The sequence below is a fragment of the Chelon labrosus genome (genome assembly GCF_963514085.1).
Source record: "Chelon labrosus genome assembly, chromosome: 10".
Classification (NCBI taxonomy): domain Eukaryota; kingdom Metazoa; phylum Chordata; class Actinopteri; order Mugiliformes; family Mugilidae; genus Chelon; species Chelon labrosus.
In genome coordinates, this window is record NC_140360.1 from 3,651,271 (window position 1) to 3,673,281 (window position 22,011).

The 22,011-nt window shown below is 44.4% G+C and overlaps 1 protein-coding gene across 1 annotated transcript; it reads right to left on the minus strand.

The window, feature by feature from the left end:
* Positions 1 to 15,540: 15,540 nt before the first annotated feature.
* krt8 (keratin 8) lies at positions 15,541 to 20,671 on the minus strand. The gene is made up of 8 exons (XM_084554150.1): positions 20,135 to 20,671; positions 18,417 to 18,625; positions 17,779 to 17,839; positions 17,547 to 17,642; positions 17,110 to 17,274; positions 16,873 to 16,998; positions 16,510 to 16,774; positions 15,541 to 16,394 (listed from the first exon to the last, which is right to left on the minus strand). The coding sequence occupies exons 1-8, from the start codon at positions 20,546 to 20,548 to the stop codon at positions 16,132 to 16,134; spliced, it is 1,599 nt and encodes a 532-aa protein (XP_084410276.1). The 5' UTR covers positions 20,549 to 20,671; the 3' UTR covers positions 15,541 to 16,131.
* Positions 20,672 to 22,011: the final 1,340 nt, after the last annotated feature.

Below are 22,011 nucleotides of genomic sequence, written 5' to 3' on the forward strand. Positions count from 1 at the left end.
TTAGCCCTGTGATAGACTGGAGACCTGTCCAGGTTGTACCCCGCCTCTCACCCCAATGACAGCTACATCAAGACAAATATTAAAAAGAAACTTGAGTTATTATTGTATATTAAGCCACTGACCTTTTATCAAAGATGTTAAGAATAAAACGTGTCATCATTTCTCATGTTCCACGTCTATCCTCAAAAATCATCATACTAGACTCAGTATGCACATGAGCAGTAGAGGCAGTGAGCTAGCTAGAGCTAGTATGGGAATGTGAATGTTGGAATAGTTTGCATACACGCATATGTACTAGGTTAGTCAACTAGTGAGTTTGAGCATCATGTCGCCTAGTCACTGATCACGTAACAGTAACAACATGGACGCCTCCTAGAAGACAGGTGAGGAGCTCAGCGGGTCATTGCAGCAAACTGGCATGTGGAAACACTTCACTAAAGATGAAGCCCATACTACCGTGACATGTCAGTCCTGAAATACAACTAAAATACTACAGCAATAACCAGTCATCTGGAAAGGCATCCACTAACGCTAGCTAATGCATGCTCTCTACAGCTGTCAATTAACCGCTTCACCAAACACCCTGCCAGGGACGGACTGGCCATCTGGCATACCGTGCATTTTCCGGGTGGGCCAACGTGCTATTTGGGCTGACAGTCCCGATACTTTTTTTAATTTACTTTTTGGTCTGTCCGATTGACACTGGGCTGGCCCAATCACATTGTTCACCATCAACCGCTTTCGCTTTGGTCCTACCTTCGTAATGCATTTGACAAAAACAAAAGTGAGCGCAATAGTTGCCCTAGGCACACTGCGGCCCATCGGTTATTTTCTTGACTGACACGGGGTTGGACCAATCACCAATCATATCATGAAAAACCTCTCCCCTTCGGCTCGGTGGTGCGCCAGTGTGCAGTGTAATGTAGGATGAATGTAGGATCTTCTGAGATGGAGGAAAAACGCAAAGGAGGTGCAGAGAAACTGTGAGAAAAAAAAAAAGAAACTTGCTCTTCAAGCAAACGCTGCCAAACGTGCCAAAATTACTGACATGTTTGCCACGGCAGGGCCTTCATCATGGCTGATGACAGTGGTGGTGGTGGTGGTGACGGCAGTTCTGGCAATGGTACTCACAGTGAACAGGAACTTTTTAAAACAACCATTCACCAACAATAATTGTAACAGTAATTAGCACTCTAATTTCATTATAAGACTATTATCATTTTTGGGGTGAGTAGTAGGCTAGCCCAAGGCTAAGCTACTTTTTGGCCCTGGAAAAATGTGTTTTTTGTAGGTGGTTAGGGACAATGAACAGAAATGAAAGAAAATCACACTTTTAAAAATTATATAATTTTATCTGTTGCCTATGTTATGCCAATGCAGCTGTGCGCCTCTTTACAAGAGAATCCAATCATTCTAGGCGTATTTGTAAATGTAAAGCCACCACTCACCAACATGAAAAGTGAGTCAGCGGGCAGCATTCTGATTCCGTTATTAGGCTATTAATTGTTTAACTACTCACCTCACAGTCTCTATTCATGTTTTGTTGAGCTAGGTTGAGATAGCATCCAGAGAAGAGGAGAGTGTTAGTGAGAGAGAAGAGAGCAGAGACCAGGAGGACATGGTTTACTTTGTCCGTCCTGAGCCTTCTATGTTACAGAGCTTTTTGGATCACCACCCACAACAAAATGCCAAAGATCCAGTAGTGCAAAGGATATTGACCAGCAAAAACGGATGAATGCTGCTTTAAAATTCATTACTGGACGGAAGTATTTGATGTGTCCACTCTCACTGATTCCCGTTAACTCATTGCGTGGCTTAAGGTACGTGGATTTAAAGAGTTGCACAGTTGGCATACACATTCAGGAGACCAAAAAGACTGAAAAGGTGTGCGTTATGGAATGTGGTGGGCCGGTTTGGTCCAAAATGCCAGGGCTGATTTTTTTGTCCCAGTCCGCCCCTGCAGCTTGTGGTAACGGAGAGAAGGAGGCTGCACATCAACAATTTGTCAAAGTAATTAGACCTTCAGCTGAGAAATACTCGGCTACACTATCCCATCTAACAACACTCCGTGGAGTACTATTAAATGCTATTGACGGTGCTGAGGTGCTGCATGTTTTTATACAGGTTATACATATCTGCAGCTTACAGTAATGTTGCGCATGAGCTGTCTGTTCTCAGCAAGAATATAGATTTCATTGTTGCAAAGCATTACTTTCTACTGTGTTTTTATTAGTCTGTGTTGACTTGATCACGTAACAAGTTGTGCAACCCCTAATGCTCATCATGTCAATACACATGGGATCCATCCTGGCATCCTTACGGGTTACAAGCCACTCGTATGTGACTCGGTGACTCAGTGAGCTGACTGTGGTCTAATTTAGAAATGCATTTTTGTGCAAAAGCAATCAAAAGCGATCCACACTTTAATCCATGTAGATTTCTGTTGTTCTGTGTGAGGGGTTTCAGAAACCAAAGTATTGTGAATTTTTTCCAAACAATTGTAGAAGGAAAGTCATCAAGAGATTCAGAAATAACATATTTAAAGACAAACCGTATAGAGTTGCTGAGGTAGGGACAGTTGTGTAAACCGGCATTGACAGGGTTCTATCCCCTCAGGCATTTTTATGGGTACATTCTGTATCATGAACGTGTTCTGACACTGCAGGTGGAGGTCATATATTAAATGATCCACTTTGACGGTGCATTGCAGGTATGAGTGACATATAGCCCAGCAACGAGGCTAGAAGGGGGCCTCATATTCTATGTTCACTGTCAGAGCAAGAGTCTACTTGCAGCAGGTCACCTGTTACATAACGCTTTTCTCATTGGCAGTTAGATAACTAAACTGCTTTCTAAAAGTGCCGCCCTCGGGTCTTGCTTGACTTTTTCTGTAAAAGTGCACACAAAGCAACACCGCCCGCCACCGGCCATTTGCAAGGTAAAAAGCAGTTTCTGCCCTTTTCTGATACGCTTGGCGGGGTTTAATCAGTGCATCGAACTGATTTATTGATTTCATTCCTCGCCGTCACCGCGGCACGCCCTGAAAGCTCAAAATATTTGATGTGACATCCTTAAAAGTACAGAATGTACACACACACACGCTCAGCGGCGTTTTATGAAGTCGTGCGTCGGTGCAAAGTTCAGCAGGGATCTGAACGCTCACATCGTTTTATACTCACAGTCGAAAACAAACGTGGCTTTGTGTGAAGCGATCGTAACCTTAAGATCACACTGGCTTTCATGCGACACTTTCACTGCTTGTCAATCACAAACAGAGAGAGTGACGTGACGCCCGAAGGCATCGCTGTCACTGCAAAGCTAATAAACATGATGAAAGGGCTTGAAAGCCATGCTGCAGAACATGAACTGTGATGAAAAACACTACAGGCTTTGCAGCTTCCAGTAATAGACCCTTTTACCGGCATTGTCATCAAGGGAAATATTAACAATTATCTCAAGATATCGTATATTTCAGATCTCTCTGTCTCTGTCTCTTCGTGTATCTGAAATCCAGTACAGGGTGGAGAGCATGGTCACTGCGTCAAAAGTCTGCACAATATTGGGTTAAAGTGCAGATTTTCAGCTTTTACATCTAAATCGGAGCACGTGTGCAGGAATTAGAACCGCCTTTATTATTTTCAGGGGCCACGTAACCATAAATAAAACATTTAATAGTTTGCCCAGAATCCTTTGTAAGTAAAAGGAACCCAGGCTCCTTGCACTGTCAGGCCTTTACCTCTGAAATCCGTCTTCACCTCTCCGTCCGTCTTCAGCCACATCATCGGCAAACACCAGAGCCATGCATGACACTGCCTCCGCTGTTTTACAGAGGACGTTGTATGATTCGGATCATGAAGCCTTCCACACATACTTTTATCTCCTTGTGACTCTGGCACAGGTGGACCGGAGTTTCGTCTCTCCTGAGAATGCTGTTCCACGAGTGCGCTGGTATTTTTAGATGCTATCAATCCAAACATAATCTGTTCTTGAAGTCGTTAACACATCGCATGTTTTTGCTCCTGTGAAAGCCTCTTTTTCTGGTAACACTTTATAGTGACACCGGTAAATCATTAGTAAAGCATTAAACAAATACATAATTCATCGTTTATCCCAGCTGTCTTTGGTGCGAGAGGCGGGGTCCACCCTGGACAGGACGGTCTTCAGTCTATCTCAGGGCTAACACAGAGAGACAGACAACCATTCACACTCACACCTACGGCCAATTTAGAATTACCAATGAACCTAACCAGCATGTCTTTGGACGGTGGGAGGAAGCTGGAGTACCTGGAAAGAACCCACGTAGACACAGGGAGAACATACAAACTCCACACAGAAGGGACCCAGTCGGCCCATGGATTAGAACCCAGAACCTTCTTGCTGTGAGGCATCAGTGCTCCAACATGAATGGACCTTAATTAGTGGTTTCAAAATGCTTTATACTCCAGTCATTGCCTTTATTTACACGCTTTAAATGAGCTTACGGACCACTGTTTGTAAATGCTTTACTCTTAGATTAATAAATCATAAACTGATCATTAATAGTAAGTAAGAAAATACAATGATTAAACATGTAATAGAGAAGCTTATGAATTAAGAGTATTTATGGGTCATTGCAGCAAACTAGCAGCAGTTCATCAAGTGTATGTATATATATCACGAGTGACTCACTGTTCGTGAGTCTCTTGATTTTTCTGTTTGCTGATGTTGGCAAATGATTAAACTCGCTCCAGGAACATAAATTCATATTGGAAGCTCTGACTCCTGAGAGTGACTCGTTCACCGTGCTTCTTCCCACACTCTCCCCCACACCTTCCCGTACATGCGCCCCACTCTGCAGCCTCTACCTGCATCACTTCTCTAATTACTTTCCCATAGGTAGTCATCTCGGAGTGAATTAACCTGCAGAAGGAGTTGCGCTCTGAATGGAGGACGCGTCCAGCGGTGTTCAGCAGATTTAGCAACTTCCCTGTGTTTAAAAGCGGTTTGAATTCCAAAAAGACAAGTGAAAGCAGAAGGTGTTTATTTTCGTAACATTTAGTTGTTTGCTCTGTGTCACATATTGTGAAAATGCCACCTGCAGGTATGAATAGTTATTTCCTCTTGTGCATTTTTAGAGCATCTGGAACTTGGATGTAGTCTTAAAGATGTCTTGAAACTCTTTTCTTTTGAAGCTTTTTGGTCAAGACACCAGGCAATGGCACAGTCGGCACTGATTGGTTGTTTGGCATTTTTCATTTTAAAATTTACGGCAGACAAATCCCAGATAGATAATCCTAGAATATCCCCTTGTACGAGCTGCAGTCTGAACGGAGGGCGTGTCCAGGTATTCAGCCAAGACATTTAGACTCATATAGGAAGCAAAAACAATAGATTTACCTAAAATTTTCTCCTTTGCTCTCTGCCACAACTTTTGAAAATATAAAGATTCAGACACCAGCGTGTATCTGGCGGATTTAGTCTTTAAATTGAACTTATTGGTCCAGACACAGGCAACATGAGAGGATGGGACAGTCGTCCAAAGTTGGTTGTTCTGTATTTGGTGTGTCTGGTTCTGTCTGGGCCTTTGCAGAGTTTTGATTTTGAAATGTACAACAGACAACTCCCAGATAGATAATCCCAGATTGTCCCATAGTCTTTCTGATGATTTAAAATGTGAATTTTATCTCAGACACAGGCGACAAGAGGCGAAGTCCTGTTGCCTTTCTTTAACGTTTTTGGATATACCATGACCTGGATGATTGAGATCCTTCACCGACATGCAACCAATCCAAACCAGCCCCTTCCCACCGCCGACCCCATAACTCACTCTCCACTGTTTTGTCATCCCAATCCATCATCTTTCACTTTCTCCCATGCGTCCCCCTTGTTAAATGCCTTGATGCTGGAGGCTGAAGGATTTATGGTCAGTTTTGATCCCCCCCCCCCCCCCCGAACTCCAGGTGAAGGCTTGGTTTCCTTGGGCACCTGAAAGACCAGCTCTGTCAGAAAAGAACATCAACAACCTCGAGGTAGGGACCCGCCTCCAGGCGTATCATTAAGCATGCTGGATTTTTTTTTCTTCTTTGCCACTATCTCTTTCTCCTCCAATCGTAGCTTGTCCCACTCGCTCTGCCTCTCTTTGGAAAAGGTCTCCAGGGTTTCACTGCAGGTAATGAGCTATTTAACGCATTCCAGTGGAGTCACCTTCACTCACATGTAGGAACTCCTTTATACTGACCTTTAGGTCTAAAATCACAGACATACAATAAACTTTGTGAACCCGAGGTATCCTAATCCTTATTATAAAGGATCACACTCTACTAATTGTATGATCTGTAGACACCCTGATCAGGCATAACATTATGACCACCTTCATAATACCTTCCATGCACAGAAAGACAGACAACCATTCACACTCACACCTACGGCCAATTTAGAATCACCAATGAACCTAACCAGCATGTCTTTGGACGGTGGGAGGAAGCCGGAGTCGTATAAAACATCATAAGAATAAAACCACACAATAAAAATGTATGCAGATGCAGTAATGAGATGAAGGGGACTTGCAGGTTGGCAGAGAGTTTTGGATGTCAGGTGGGAGAGTGTTCCAGAGGCGGGGAAGCTGGGCGACCAGATACTACACTTGGTCTTGGCCAAAAAGGCAGAGAAGTGACGTCTGCAGACAGGACAGCTAGACGAAATAACGCAAAAGTAGAATGAATAACGTCTAATAAATAATACGTGAATGAGTAAAATAGTGTAAACCTCAGCTCGAATCAAACCTGCCATGCTCACACTATTCCGTCTTTTCCCATCTTGATTAGGAAAAGACAAAGAGTTGACTGAAAAGAGTTGTGTGGTCTGCTCCGTAAACCTTAAAAGGTCTACGCATAAAAAAAAAAAAGACAGGCTCTAACAAGAACTAAATTCACTGGTTACTCCTTTAAGAGGTTTTTCTTTTCTTTTTTTTTTTTCAGCAGGGAGTCAAATGTGACTTGTTAAATACTTGGTGAGTTATGCTGCTGTCTTGCCCAAACCTGCTTTCTCCTGGCAGCGGTAGGGACAAGCAGCGCCTACAGGCACCAATCAGAACAGAGAGCAGAGAGCACAGGGAGCAGACTGTAATAACTGCACTGGGTGAGTCAGGAGATATTATAAAAAAGAATGGAAGTTCATAGATTAATCCATCAATGTAGTTTCTAACACCAAGCGTCACCGAGGGGTTGGAACTTAGGCAAGCCCAGACGTACCGCTGAAGAGGCGAGGTACGGAGGAAATACCTCTGGAGGATCTAATAAGCAAAACACCTCGCGGTGACTGATTCCATGAAACCACCAGTGGTATCAGCAAACTTGGTTCAATGCTACAGATTAAAGACTTCCCAAGGGAAGAACAAGCCACTGTAGTTTTAATAAAATTACACAGGAACTGGCCTTTTTTTAATGATTCTGTGAGCACGAGTCTGTGAACGGCAGGGAATCAGTGACTTTATGTCGCCTGCAGCTCTTCATCTACCAGATCAATACGGTTGCTACGCCTTACTCCACTGTTGCTTTTAATATTTCAAATTGACGTCAGCAAGCCGTCAACAAGAAAACAAAACAAAAAGACTAATATGACACATTACACAACGTCACAATAAAGGAAGAGTTGTGTTTTTCCTGCTAAATGCAGCAGAAGTAGTAGCAGTAGTGTGTTCTGCTTACTTTAGCAGCATTCGCTGAACTCTTTCAGACAATTTCTCACGATTCTGGTGAAGTAGGACACAAATGCAAGACAGAACGACAAAACAAAGGGCTCTGCAAGAGACGCAGGGCATCCAAAAACAGGTGAGAACCAAAACCAAGATGAGAACTTAGGGACGAGAAACTGAACGGCAAAACAACAGGGGTAACATCACAGAGGTAGCAGAACAGGGAAGGGAAAGGCAGGGCTACATATGTGCCCACACAGGCAGAGGGGTTAACGAGACATGGGTGAAACCAATGAGGGTGGAGCACACAAGGATAAACTAGGGAAGGACTTTCTGACCCAAACTGGGTCACAGAAACTACTCAGAAGACCATTAGGGATGCCAACTCCCTGAAACACCCATTGGCAGGGCCGGCCAACCCGATCACCTTCACCCTTCGAGGCGTGGTGATTTTGTTTAGCACTTTTTTTCTGCGTGGGAAACAATTTTTTAGCAATTTCACACGAACCTGAATTGAATTAGATGCATATTTCTGAGTGACATGAACACGTGGAAAACAAATTATTATTGAACAATTTATGTTTTATACAAGATACAAGAAACTGTATAAATGAATATTAAACAATAGAAAGCAGAACATTCCTCTTGTAACAGTGCAATAAGAAAAGTGCAAACAGAAAGTGTGAGGAAAAGTTGTTGCTTCGTTGTCTTCAGGTATCTTCTTCGCAGGAGACGGCCTGGGAATAGGTTTACTGTAAATGTTCATATAAAGCGCACTGTTACGCGTACTTTTGTTTCTAAATACTGGACAATTCCGTTCTTCAAGGGACGGTTGGCAACCCCAAGACCATACCATGACACAATTAGGCTCTCTGCATTCATACAATGATATATTCATTGAGTTAAATGAACACCGATTCTTTTTTCCCCACAATGTCTCCACAGACACACAGTTTAATGCAAATATATAGAAACTACAGCACTGTCTACATCTCCATGACCCGGCAACAACCCTGTTCTCTTATACCTGTGTACTGCTTCAACATGAGCGTCGTTAAGCAACACCAACTATCAGCAGGGGAGGTGGGCACGGCTGCAACACGCGACGCCCCAAGACAGCTGCCCCTCTTTGTGCACGTTTGAAAATCCAACCACACTGTCACAGTTGCATCAACTCTAGCCGTCAGGCTGTTGGTGTTGGAACAATTAGCTGCTGTATCAAATTACACCTGTAGTCTACCATATGCGTTCTTACACTGCTCTGGATTCCTGGCTAGCATCCCAGAGCTATGTGAATATGCAAATCTTCCGTATGAATCACTGTCTTGATACGCACAAGAAAAGCATGAAGCCATATCAAGCAATAGACGTTATGCTTACTGACAATGCATAATCCTCACCGAGGTTAATACAGATCTAACACTCACTTACCTGTTGGAGGTTAATTGCTGCTATTGTTTAGTGATTAAGGTCAACAGTTATGACTCATACAGATCTGGACTGTATGCCTTACCTGTTAAGTTCAGTTTCTATGTCTGTAAAGACTCAATTAATGTAGTGAATAATGAATTTTATAAAATAAATTAAGTGTATCTTTTGGTGAAACTTCCCATTATGTTCATGCCCAGTCAGCTACACCAATCAGCTTGTGTTGAGCTTCCAGAGGAGCAGGAGGCCTCCTATACCCAACCCTACCCCGACCACATCCAGGAGGAAGAATATGATGTACATGAGCTATGCAAGCGTGTGTAATTTGTCTTCATTTGCATATTGATTCAGGAGTTAGACACCGTCCTTGAATCCAAGTCAATGTTTGTGCCAAACTTGAAGAAATTCCCCCCGAGCGTTTCTGAGATTTGCCAGACAACTTGAAATCATAACGCCACCAGTCACAGCTGTGTGTGTGTGAGCATGCAAATGAGAATGATGCAAGCATGACATCAGTATGGCACAACAGCTACGAACCATGGCTGACGGATATATCATTTATTCAGTTCAGTTCAATTCAATTTTATTTATATAGCGTCAATAACAATACAAATCGTCTCAAGACGCTTTACAAAACCCGGCCTGAAACCCCCAGAGCAAGCCTGAAGGCGACGGTGGCAAGGAAAAACTCCCTTTTAACAGGAAGAAACCTCGAGCAGAACCCAGCTCATATGGAGGGACCCATCTGCCTAAGGCCAGCCGGGTACAGACAGAAGAAAGAGAGAACAGCAAGATAAACATACATCTGTCATAGATACACATATCTGACTAAAGCGTACATGTGGAATCTTATGATACAAACTGATGATGTTACATGACAGTTTGAAAATGTAAGAGGAATCATAGGCAGGTTGGAGAATTGTTCATTCAGGTAGGAGTGGATAACTGCAGGATTCCATGAAGACTGGGCAGGCTGATGAGACCACGACAACAGATGTAGTATAGAGCTCCACAGGAAACACACCACTCCAGGCCAGAGATACTCACAAGAAGAAGGAAGGGGAGGGGAGGGGAAGGGAGGGGAGGTGAGGGACACACAGCAGTAAACATTCTATACAGTAATTGCACAGAATTGCATGACTAGTAGTAGATAGGAAATTAGAGGCCAAGAGCTCTGTGCCAGAGAAAAGAAAGTGGAGGATGCGAGAGAGGAGAGAGAAGAAAGAAGGAGGCCATGTGTTTGGTGCATCGTCCCCCAGCAGCCTAGGCCTATAGCAGCATAACTAAGGGATGGTTTAGTCCAGCCCTAACTATAAGCTTGATCAAAAAGGAAAGTCTTAAGCCTGACCTTAAAAATAGAGAGAGTGTCTGCCTCCCGAACCCAAACTGGGAGCTGGTTCCACAGGAGAGGAGCCTGATAGCTGAAAGCTCTACCTCCCATTCTACTTTTTGAAATTCTAGGAACGCTAGAACCTTATGACCCAATCAGGAAGCGAACACGGAAGCCATTGTTCCCAGAAGTCCCCGTTTCGTCCACCCAGAGGACCCCGATCAGACCTAGCATTAACAGCCGTCCTAGGCAAGTGGTCACCTTAAAGTTGAAGATAAATGAAAGTGAAAATTTCTTCTCAAGAGGCAATGAATGACGACCGGGTTACATGTAGTGTGCAGGCTGAAAAGTAAAAAAAAAAAAAAAAAGTACATTTACTCAAGCACAGTACTTGAGCATTAAGTTTTTTGACTCCACTTTATCCAGATTTTTAAAAACCATCATTACATTGTGAAAAAAAAAACAAAAAAAAAAAAACAAACACATACACATACTGCTTGTAGTTAATGCATCACTATAATAATCCATTACTGAAACATATAGCAACTGGCCTTGCATGTGTAATGAGTACTTGTTCACTTCAAGTACATTTTGCTGATGGCACATCTGCTAAAGTTTAGAATGCAGCAATTTTACTTGTTTATTTAAAAATTGCTACTTTCACTTGAGCAAACTTATCGTCCACCACCGTGCATACATGTACTTTAATAGTTCAGCACCAAACCCATCCTGGCTGGATGGGAAAGAACGCCCCCGCGCCAGCATCAGCATTGTTTCCGGATTCTGGATGTTTGGCAAACCAAATACGTGCTCATCTGTGCGTGTTGGAAAACCAGTAGGTAAAGCACTTAAGACAGGAAGACAAAAGCAAAAGGTCAACACTTTATCCTCCCTTTTTCAGACCTCACCCACCGTGCCCATAAATCACTATGAATCAGACTTTTATGGCATCAAATGATGACACCTTGGGCGGGGCCGCTGCATCTGGTTCATGCTTCATGAGGTGTAGCACGCACTCTAAACTTGTTACATACATGCACATCAGTGACTAGAAGTATACTTTATTCCTCTGATTTAGCCATTTGTCTTGATTACTTTGATTAATGAATGAAAACTAGGAGAGGCTTGTTAGTGCAAGAGGGACGTTGTGTTTTCAGGGAGCTGCTAGAACAACACAACAGCGCCTCCTTGTGGGGAAGTGTAACATGGACGTCTCTGTGCCAGACGTTACAGCTCCACCCTCCTGAGTATTCCCCATCAAAGTGCAATAATTTAAGATGAAACCGTATTGTGCAATTAAATCTGCAGACTTCAGGACTGCTGACGTGAGCTGGGGTCCTTTGTTACACATTCTTATCCAGGTTCAACTGTGGATGAGGACTGCAGAGGTGCACTGAGAGACTATGACAAGTAAGCGAACGCACGCATGCACACTGTATTTGCACACACTTTGTAGAAATGATATCTCACTGCAGTGGCATGCTTTGACTCTGATATATAGACAGACTTTCTAAAAAGCTGCATCAGCATCAACTAATTGGAGTCTCTGTTGCAGCCCTTGTGGTGTATTCACTTGCAGAGAACTTTGTAACTGTAATTTTCCAGTGTGAGTCTGCATGTTTGCAAAACAGATCCGTTAGGACGGTTGTTCAGCGGCTTTCAAACGCCGTTATGAATTTTGCAATCGAGCAGTAGTCCCAAGTAGGTGTGTAACATCTCAGTTTGAGTCAGCCTTCTTCTGTCGAGCACACCAGCAGTACAGACCCAGTAACAGTTTAAATGATGTAATATCGCCCCCTGGTGGTGAAATGGAAAAGAACACTGCACAAAGCCTTCTCCAGCACATCCCAAAGATTCTCAATGGGGTTCAGGTCTGGACTCTGTGGTGGCCAATCCATGTGTGAAAATGATGTCTCATGCTCCCTGAACCACTCTTTCACAATCTGAGCCCCATGAATCCTGGCATTGTCATCTTGGAATATGATCCATTGATGGAATAACCTGGTCATTCAGTATATTCAGGTAGTCAGCTGACCTCATTCTTTGGACACATAATGTTGCTGAACCTAGACCTGAGCAACTGGAGCAACCCCAGATCATAGCACTGCCCCCACAGGCTTGTCCAGTAGACACTAGGCATGATGGGTGCATCACTTCATCTGCCTCTCTTCTTACCCTGATGCCCCCATCACTCTGGAACAGGGTAAATCTGGACTCATCAGACCACATGACCTTCTTCCATTGCTCCAGAGTCCAATCTTTATGCTCCCTAGCAAATTGGAGCCTTTTTTTTTTCCAGTTATCCTCACTGATTAGTGGTTTTCTTAAGGCTACACAGCTGTTCAGTCCCAATCCCTTGAGTTCCCTTTACATTGTACGTGTGAAAATGCTCCTTCTTTCACTATTAAACATAGCCCTGAGTTCTACTGTTGTTTTTCTTGTTCTTCGACCACATTTCTTCCTAGAAGACGATGGTTCTCCACTATCCTTCCAGTTTCTAATAATGCGTTGGACAGTTCTTAACCCAGTTTTAGTAGTTTCTACAATCTCCTTAGATGTTTTCTCTGCTTGATGCATGCCAATGATTTGACCCTTCTCAAATAGACTAACATCTTTTCCACGACCACAGGATGTGTCTTTAGACATGGTTGTTTAAGAAATGAAAAGCTACTCATTGCATCAGTTGGGGTTAAATAACTTGTTGCCAGCTGAAAGATAATCACCCATGCAGTAATTATCCAATAGGAGGCTCCTACCTATTTGCTTGGTTAAATCCAGGTGGTAGCTTTTATCATGGCCCGGCAGTGCGTATTAACAACAAACGCTGCCAGCTTCTCTGGAGCTATAAGCTCATGTGAGACGTATTGAAGCAACGTGGAAAAGTTATGCTGTGGTCTGACGAGTCCACTTTTTAAATAGATTTTGGAAGTTACGGGCTGTGTCTTCCGGGGTAAAGAAGAAAAGGACCGTCCACATTGTTATCTGCACGTGTTCCAACAGTATGGCTTTGTAGTAAAGGAGTGCAGGTACTAGACTGGCCTGCCTGCAGCCCAGACCTGTCTCCTATTGAAACTGTGTGCCAACGGAGAGACCCCGGACTGTTGAGCAACTAAAGATGTAACTCAAGCAAAAATGAATTCCGCCTACAAAGCTTCAACAATTTAGTGTCCTCAGTTTCTAAACACTTAAAAGGAAAGATGATGTAACACGGTGGTAAATCACCTGTGGACTGGTGTTTTTTTGAGGATTCCTCAACTTTCCCAGTCTGTTGTTGCCCCTGTCCCAGCTCCTTTGGAACGTGTTGCAGGCGTCAAATTCAAAATGAGTGAATATTTGCAAAAAAACAAAGTTTATCAGTTTGAACATGAAATATTTAGCCTTTGTAGAGTATTCAGTTGAATATAGGTTGAAAAAAACCTTCACTGGAACTGGGGTTTGTACTGTAACGAATTTCACTTTCATTTCAGTTGAAACGATAACAGCAATAAATCTGTTTATTATTGTTTGGTTTGGATGCAAAAACAGCTCCTCAGGGCAAACGATCAGATGTGAGCCGGCTCCTAATGAGTTGAACAGTTTCAGTTGCACGACATGTACATGCAGGAAGGAATGCAATACCTTCTGCAGCAGGGAATATATATAATATATAATATATTGAATTATCAATGAATTTGGTCAAGCATTTTTTTTTTGGTAACAGAAAATCTGACAATTTGGTTTTATATGGTACAATATAAATAAATGCATTAATGCAAACGTCTCACACTGCAAAACCACTGTTCGTTGGATTACATTATTTTTGCAAATACATTTTTGCAGTGTATGCAGTCTAGACTGCTTGTCCTCGGTTAGCGATGTCCTCATACTGAGCCCTGACTTCGGGGGTCCATGTCTAGGTTGCAGCTGTTGTCCATTTCCACAATGACTGAAGTGTTTTAGTGTCCTCCGTTCCTAAACGCTTATTGAGTGTTGTTGAAAGGAAAGGTGATGTAATATGGTGGTAGATCACCTGTGGACTGATGCAAACAGGTGTTTTTTTATGAGCATTCCTCAGCTTTCCCAGTCTGTTGTTGCCCCTGTCCCAGCTTCTTTGGAACGTGTTGCAGGCGTCAAATTCAAAATGAGGGAATATTTGCAACAAAACAAAGTTTATCAGTTTGAACATTAACTCTTTAGTCTTTGTAGAGTATTCAGTTAAAAACAGGTTGGAAAAAAACTTCATTCCAACTCCACTGGAATCGGGGTTTGTATTATTACGAATTTCATTTTCATTTCGGCTGAAACGAAAACAACATCTGTTTTTTATTATTTGGTTTGGAAGGAAAAACAGCTCCTCAGGGGAGATGTGGGCCGAACAGTTTCGGTTGCAGAACCTGTACATGGAAGGCGTGCACTATCTTCTGCAGCAGGGAGTACTGTATAATATTCATTCATCCATCTTCTGTAACCGCTTGTTCCTGTGAAGGGTCACAGGGTCTGCTGGAGCCTATCCCAGCTGTCATAGGGCGAGAGGCGGGGCGCACCCTGGACAGGTCTCCAGTCTATCGCAGGGCTAACACAGAGAGACAGACAACCATTCACACTCACATGCACACCCACGGCCAATTTAGAATCACCAATTAACCTAATGAGCACCTGGAGAGAACCCACGCAGACACAGGGAGAACATGCAAACTCCACAAAGAAAGGCCCAGTCGGGACCTTCTCGCTGTGAGGCATCAGTGCTAACCACCACGCCACTGTGCCGCACTACTGTATAATATAATATATTTAAATGTTTTGGGTGAGAGAAAATCTAACAATTTGGTTTTATATGGTACAATATACCCCCGCCTCTCGCCCGATGACAGCTGGAATAGGCTCCAGCAGACCCCCGCGACCCTTAACAGGACTAAGCCGGTATAGAAGATGAATGAATGAATGAATGAATGAATGAATGGTACAATATAAATAAATGCATTAATGCAGTTGTCTCACAAAACCACTGTTCGTTGGATTTGCATTCTTTTTGCAAATACGTTTTTGCAGTGTAGGCAGTCTAGACAGCTTGAATTTAAAGTTAGCATACTCGTAATTTTCCTTTTGCTCCAAATGAAAACAAAAATACATCTTTTCGTTCAGTAAACACATTTTTTTATTCAGCTTGGTAGCAAAAACAGCACCTCAGGACAGACGGTCAGATGTGGGCAGCCTCCTAAGGGGTCGAACAGTTTCAGTTACAGGACGCGCACAGGGAAGACATGCACTACCTACTGTAGCAGGCAATTTTAAGGCATTAGTTGACCAACACTAACACTGAAGCACTGTTTCACGACATTCACATTCCTTTGACGACACCGAGGTCCGTTTGATGCAACACAACAGCCCTTTGTGCTTGAGTAGCAGTTGCATAGATTCCAAGGGATTTATGTTTTTTTTTTCCTTCTTGCGATTCGCCGTATTTTTATCTCGTGTTTTGAGATAAAACTACTTTTTTTGAGTACAAACAGTGAGACATCAGACGTATACAATAAATTCTTTGGTCCCTTTCAGATCTTTGGTAGTGTTAGGATTTATTGCTTAATGGAAGAACATGTTTAGGCTCTATTGGACAGACTCTTTATTGCAATAGTTGTGGGGAGGATGAACTTTGAGTATAAAACTACCAGAGAGGCAGAGGAGATCATAGCAGACAGGTAGCTACACCTCTAAACTAGACAGCTCAATCCTCAATGACCTCGGAGGACTCGGACACCACTCTGCCGTCCTTGGTCTCGATCATCTTGATAACGACGTTCTTCTTGGTCTGGGTGGTGGTGCTGTAGCCGCCGGTGCTGCCGCTGCTGTAGCTGCCGCCGCTGCCGCCACCGTAGCCGCCCAGGCCGCTGCCGTAGCCGCTGCCGTATCCGCTGCCGTATCCGCTGTTGAAACCGCTGGAGTAGTTGCCGGAGTAGCTGCTCTTCAAGCCGCTGTCGCCGTAGCTCGCTGTGGAGGGAGAACGGTCAAGACTTTAAAAAACACGTGGAGCCTCTTAAACTGGAGAAATTTAAACGATTTAAAACTGTAAAAGCTACAGTTTGTGTCGGAGAAGTTGACTTACTGCTCTGTTGGGAGATGTTGATAGACTTGATGCCAGTTGCCAGTCTGTCCTCCTCTCCCTCCAGCAGTTTTCTGTAGGTGGCGATCTCGATGTCCAGAGCCAGCTTGACGTTCATCAGGTCCTGGTATTCTCTGATCTGGCGGGCCATGTCCTGTTTGGCTCTCTGCAGGGCGTCTTCCAGGTCCTTGATGCGGGACTTGGCGTCCTTCACTGCCAGCTCGCCACGCTCCTCAGCCTCGGCGATCTGGGCCTCGAGGTTGTTACGCTAAAAGATTATGTTTGAAAGATAAGTCTTTGTCCTATGAGCTCTTGTCCTAAAAACAACCCCTGATGCTCCACCGGCAGTCTTTTTTTTATCCGTACCTGTCCCTTGATGCCATCAATCTCTGACGTGAGCCTCTGGATCATGCGGTTCAGGTCTGCGATCTCTGTCTTGGTAGCCCTCAGGTCATCTCCGTATCTGCTAGCAGATGTCTGCATCTCTTCATACTAAATGAATATCGGCAAAACAAGACATGAGGAACGGGAAAGCCTCTTCATGAGCATATTATATGTAGTGACCAGTGCACTGATGAATGCTTCAAAAGACTTCTCCCTCACCTTAGTCTTGTACCACGTCTCTGCCTCGGCGCGGGTGCGGTTAGCGATGTCCTCATACTGAGCCTTGACTTCGGCCACAATGGAGTCCATGTCCAGATTGCGGCTGTTGTCCATCTCCACAATGACTGAAGTGTCCTTGATCTGGCTCTGGAGCTCACGCAGTTCCTGAAGAAGTAGAAAAACACGAGTTCTGTCAACACCCGTCCAGCTAATGCAGTTCCAGATGTTTTGCAAGAGTCGAGGCAAGAAGCTCGGCAGATCTTGCAAACAACAATGAATGCTGTGAAAAAGAAACCTATGCCAGAATGACACCGCAAACATTACAAGCATGCCGTGACTGGGTAGCTGAATTGCAAAAATAAAAATAAAAAAATGCTGCAAGTGGTTTGAGGGTTTTAAAGTCACGAGAGTGGAAGGGCTGTAGCTTTGCGGCCTACCTCCTCATAGATCGACCTCAGGAAGTTGATCTCATCTGTCAGACTCTCAAGCTTGGCCTCCAGCTCAACCTTATTCATGTAGGCCTCGTCGACATCCTGGAAGACAAAGCTTTGCTTAGAACAGGATATCTTAAAGAACTGATTTATATTTAGTACAAGCATGCTGGAAGATATTAAAGACCAGGCATTTTAGTTCTTTCTAACTCAAAGACAAGTAAATTAAAATGCTGACCTTCTTGATGAGGACAAAGTCGTTCTCACACTCTGTGCGCTTGTTGATCTCGTCTTCATACCTGAGAACAATAAAACAAAAGTTCAGAGTTTGTACACTAAAGTGGCACTAGGTGGCGCCACTAGTCCATCCCTGACTCTTGAACTCCTACACGATATGTGCCTCACACAGTTTCTGTTGACTCCGGGCCAAGGGTGAGAGCTGTTACTGATATTTTTCTCCCTCAGGAAGGCCTCTGAGCTGATATGCTCCAAACGTGTAATAATGTGGCAGCGCTGTTGCGCCGGTTTCTGTTGGAGATGTGCGTGTCAGCATGTGCAGGAATGCGTTCCCGTGTGTGAAGCTATACCGCGTCGCTGACGGCGGTGCCGGTGAAATGAGTTTTACATCGGGTCATATGTAACGTAATGGGTGTTTGGGAGCATGCTTTCTCAGTGCTGTAATTCCCTGGAGTTTGTATGACGCAACACAATGGACAGATGTAGGGAGGAGTCCACGCAGAGATGAACTCATTTTGAAGCATGATACTTATTTGAGAGACTGCTGAAACAGACGAATCCTACGTAAAGTCAACATATCACGGGCGAGCCCTGCAGGCCTATTGCTCTTAGACCTCCAATGCCCCCTTCCACACTCACTTATTCTTGAAGTCCTCAACCAGGCCCTGCATGTTGTGCAGGTCGGCCTCCAGCTTCATCTTGTCGTTGCCCAGGCTGTCCAGCTGTCTGCGCAGGTTGGCGATGTAGGCCTCGAACATGCTGTCGATGTTGGAGCGGGTGGTGGTCTGTCCCTGCAGCAGGTTCCACTTGGTCTCCAGCATTTTGTTCTGCTGCTCCAGGAAGCGCACCTAAGGAATCCAAAAAGAATAAGGGATTATAATACTGATTGAACACAAGAAAAACTTTTCTATTTATTTACTGTGGCCAGCTGTGAACTTTTAAGCAATTCATTTCAAAAGTGTGACGTAACTGCAGCCTGGCTCCAGCTTTGACATCCTGATGATCAATCACCTGGCAGGATCACCCTCGCCATACCTCCCTGTTCACCATCTACACTCTTTGTTGCCCTTATCTATAATCTATACTGCCGTGTTTCCAGACTCGTCTGTTTTTTCCAAAGGAAGGCCTGCATCACATGTGTGCATCCTGACAGGAGGTAGTGCATTGGAAAAAGGGCAGTGATGGAGCTAGTTAACCCTTCCCCCTGCATGCCTTCCTGTTTTTGTACTGGCGTGGGAGAGAACATGCGAAGGGAGAGTTTTTCTGTCCGCGGGCAGATGAAGAAAGGTAAATATTTAACTGTGCAATATGACGGCGATGACGGAAGTGAGCGGAGAGAAAAGGGTGAGGTGGTGGGCAATGTGTCGGCAGATGAGAGGAGGGGAGGGGGAGGAGGAGAGTGAATGGGGAAGATGAAGAGGTGAGGAGATTGCATACTCGTGAACAGTAAAATAGAGATAGCGTAAGGAGATACCGGTTCGGTGGACCTTGCACCTTGACACACTCTGACCTAACTAGAGTTAACACAGATACTGCTGTGACTCCAAATGCACTGCCGCCACAAGATAAGTGACAATAGAGTGCAGGCTTATCTGCTCAGTGTTGCAGTCCAGCATGCAAAAACTATCTTAATTTAATCATTGCGCCGGGAGAAGGAGAGTTGATACGTAGCCAGCGAGCGTGAACATGAAACCGGCTGGCCCTTTTTAAATATTAACCCGCTGCTCAGGCGTCGAGAGGGCCGACGTTCTCCGGAGTATTACACAAACGCTGTACGGACTTTGATGCACATTTGAATGAATTAAAAGTCTGTCTATTCACACGCCCAGCGGACACTCCTTATATAGAATGTCACTGTGAAAGACGTTATTGTCATTAAGGTAACAATAGTACTCGGTGCCTGCTGTATATGTGTGCTTGGGAGGGGTAGGGGCCACCAGGGCTGCAGAAAGAGCCACACCCCAGCCGAAGGGAGGGCCCATTCCCAAGGTAACTCGTATCACAAGCCTTGAGCTCTGCCCTGACACACCCTTAACTCTCTCTCTCTCGTTCTCTCTTTGTCTTTCACCCATCTACACGTCTGTTTTTCATCACTATAAAAGGGCAGCTGGAGCCAGAAGATAGGCGGCCTAACCCGTATCTGAATAAATCAAACTTCTACACGCAGCAAAAGTGAGGAAATCAGCATTACAGGACATGTGGCAAACATATGGCTCTCTCTATCGAGCATTGCTTAACACTCAGTCACGGCGCTGAGAAGAATTTTTGACCACACCGTGACTTATCTTTCTTGATCTTCTGTCATTTTCTGTCAAAATGTGCAAACACAGTATCTGCTCACGGTTGCAAGCTCTTACCTTGTCAATGAAGGAGGCAAAGCGGTTGTTGAGGGTCTTGATCTGCTCCTTCTCCTGGTTGCGGACCACTTGGATGTTGGGGTCAATCTCGAGGTTCAGAGGGGCCAGGAGGCTCTTGTTCACAGTGACGGCGGTGATGGGGGCCTGACCGGCCATGCCGCCACCGTAGCCCATGCCCATGCCCATGCCCATGCCCATGCCTCCTGCGCCGCCCATGCTGGAGCTCAAGCCGTAGGCAGAGGAGCTGGTGATGCCAGCTCCTCCAAAGCCCCTGCTTCCACCTCCATAGGAACTCCTCACGCTGTAGCTCTGGCGGGAGGTGACACCACCTGGTCCTGCGTAGGAGCTGCTGCTGAAGTTCCTCGGTGCGGAGGAGCTCTTGTAAGATTTGGTGGTCGTGGTCCTGAAAGACATCTTGGTGTAGTTTGTATTTTCTTTTTTGGATTAGAGGAATCTGGGAAGGTCAGACCGAGTTGCTCGGTTGGTGAGGCAGGCAGACAGGCAGGCCAGCGGAGGGGAGAGACCAGAGTGGATAGACAGAGGAGAAACTACTGAGGAGTTTTAAAGCCTGCCTCTGCTGTGGGAGGGGACTCTGTTGAGCTGCCATTGGTTGCAGATCTGGGTGAGAGGCTGGGCTGGGGCTGTAACATTACACTTCTATGACACATTGTCCACTCACTCAAATCTATTACCTGCTCTTTCTACAGGCTTCTCTGTGTTGTTAGAGAAGACTGTGTCTCTCAGAGGAATGTCCAGTGGTCTCTTTTATGATTTAATCTCCCCTCTCTTTCTCTCTTTGTGTGTGTGTGTCCCCCAGGTAAAAGTGTTCAAACACACCACAGCTCTGACTCATGTAAGATCTAGATCTCTGGTCAAATATTAAAAAAATAATCATTTACTTCTGCAGTAGCTTTGCGGGGGAGGGTCAGTAGGTAGGTTGATGATGAAGGATTTCCCTATTTCTTACTCATGTGTGCTGGTTTGCAGATATGTGTTAATAATTCAGCGGTAAGGTATGTGTGTCTGCATGAGTAAAGAGGGAGGGGCTGCAGATTTCTTTTTGGAGCACATCAACCATGAACACAGAATGGGGGCTGCAATGTATTATATAGTCAAGTTATGCAATGCATCCCATGTGTCATTTTCTTTCCTTGCATCACCGTTTGTATCACTTTAACAACACTGCTTGCTATTTTGAACCGCGCCGCGGGGCGTGCACACCTCTCCCAGTTCATTCATGCCGCTGTTTAGCAAGCACCTACTCCTCTCAGGTGTTTTGCATATTGAAACAAACACAGGGGACAGGTTTGACTGCAAGTCTAAGACCTGGGCGCAGATCAAAACCATTCCTCGCAAATCTAATCAAACCAAGTAAGCAAACTGGAGACAAAAACAGACCCTGAGTCTGTCTGAGTCACGAAGGTAACAACAAGGTTGTTGTTAAGACTTGCTAAAAATGTAAGTCTGCAGTAAATTCACAGGGTGAAGTGACCAATTCTCCACCAGACGGCATGTCACAGAAGTTATTATTGCCTTATAAATGATCTACTGAGCATTATTAAACCCTTTATAAAGGATTTCTTGCTAAAAGGTTTGTAGAAATGCAAGTAAAAGCAGTAATATGTGTGACTGCAAAGCTGCAGAGGGGCTGGTGTATGCCTCTTGTCACCTAGCTAGGCTAGCCGTTTCCCTGGCCTTTGTGGTAAGCTAAGCTAACTAGCTGTTAGCTGTTAGCACAATCAGAGCATTCAGAGTCAAGTTTGGCAAAGTGTACATCATTTTTACTGACATACATTGGTTGCGCTGCATCATTTCAGTCCAGTTTGACTAATTTCTGTCAATCTTTCTGTGATAAAAATAACATTAATGTTGAGAGG

Excerpts from the sequence above, each read along its gene's own strand:
- krt8 (XM_084554150.1), bottom strand. The coding sequence starts at position 20,548 with ATGTCTTTCAGGACCACGACCACCAAATCTTACAAGAGCTCCTCCGCA. Across the intron at positions 17,643-17,778 it reads ACTTTGTCCTCATCAAGAAG|GATGTCGACGAGGCCTACAT; the intron begins GTCAGCATTTTA and ends TTTGTCTTCCAG. Across the intron at positions 16,395-16,509 it reads CAACATCTCCCAACAGAGCA|CGAGCTACGGCGACAGCGGC; the intron begins GTAAGTCAACTT and ends CTCCCTCCACAG.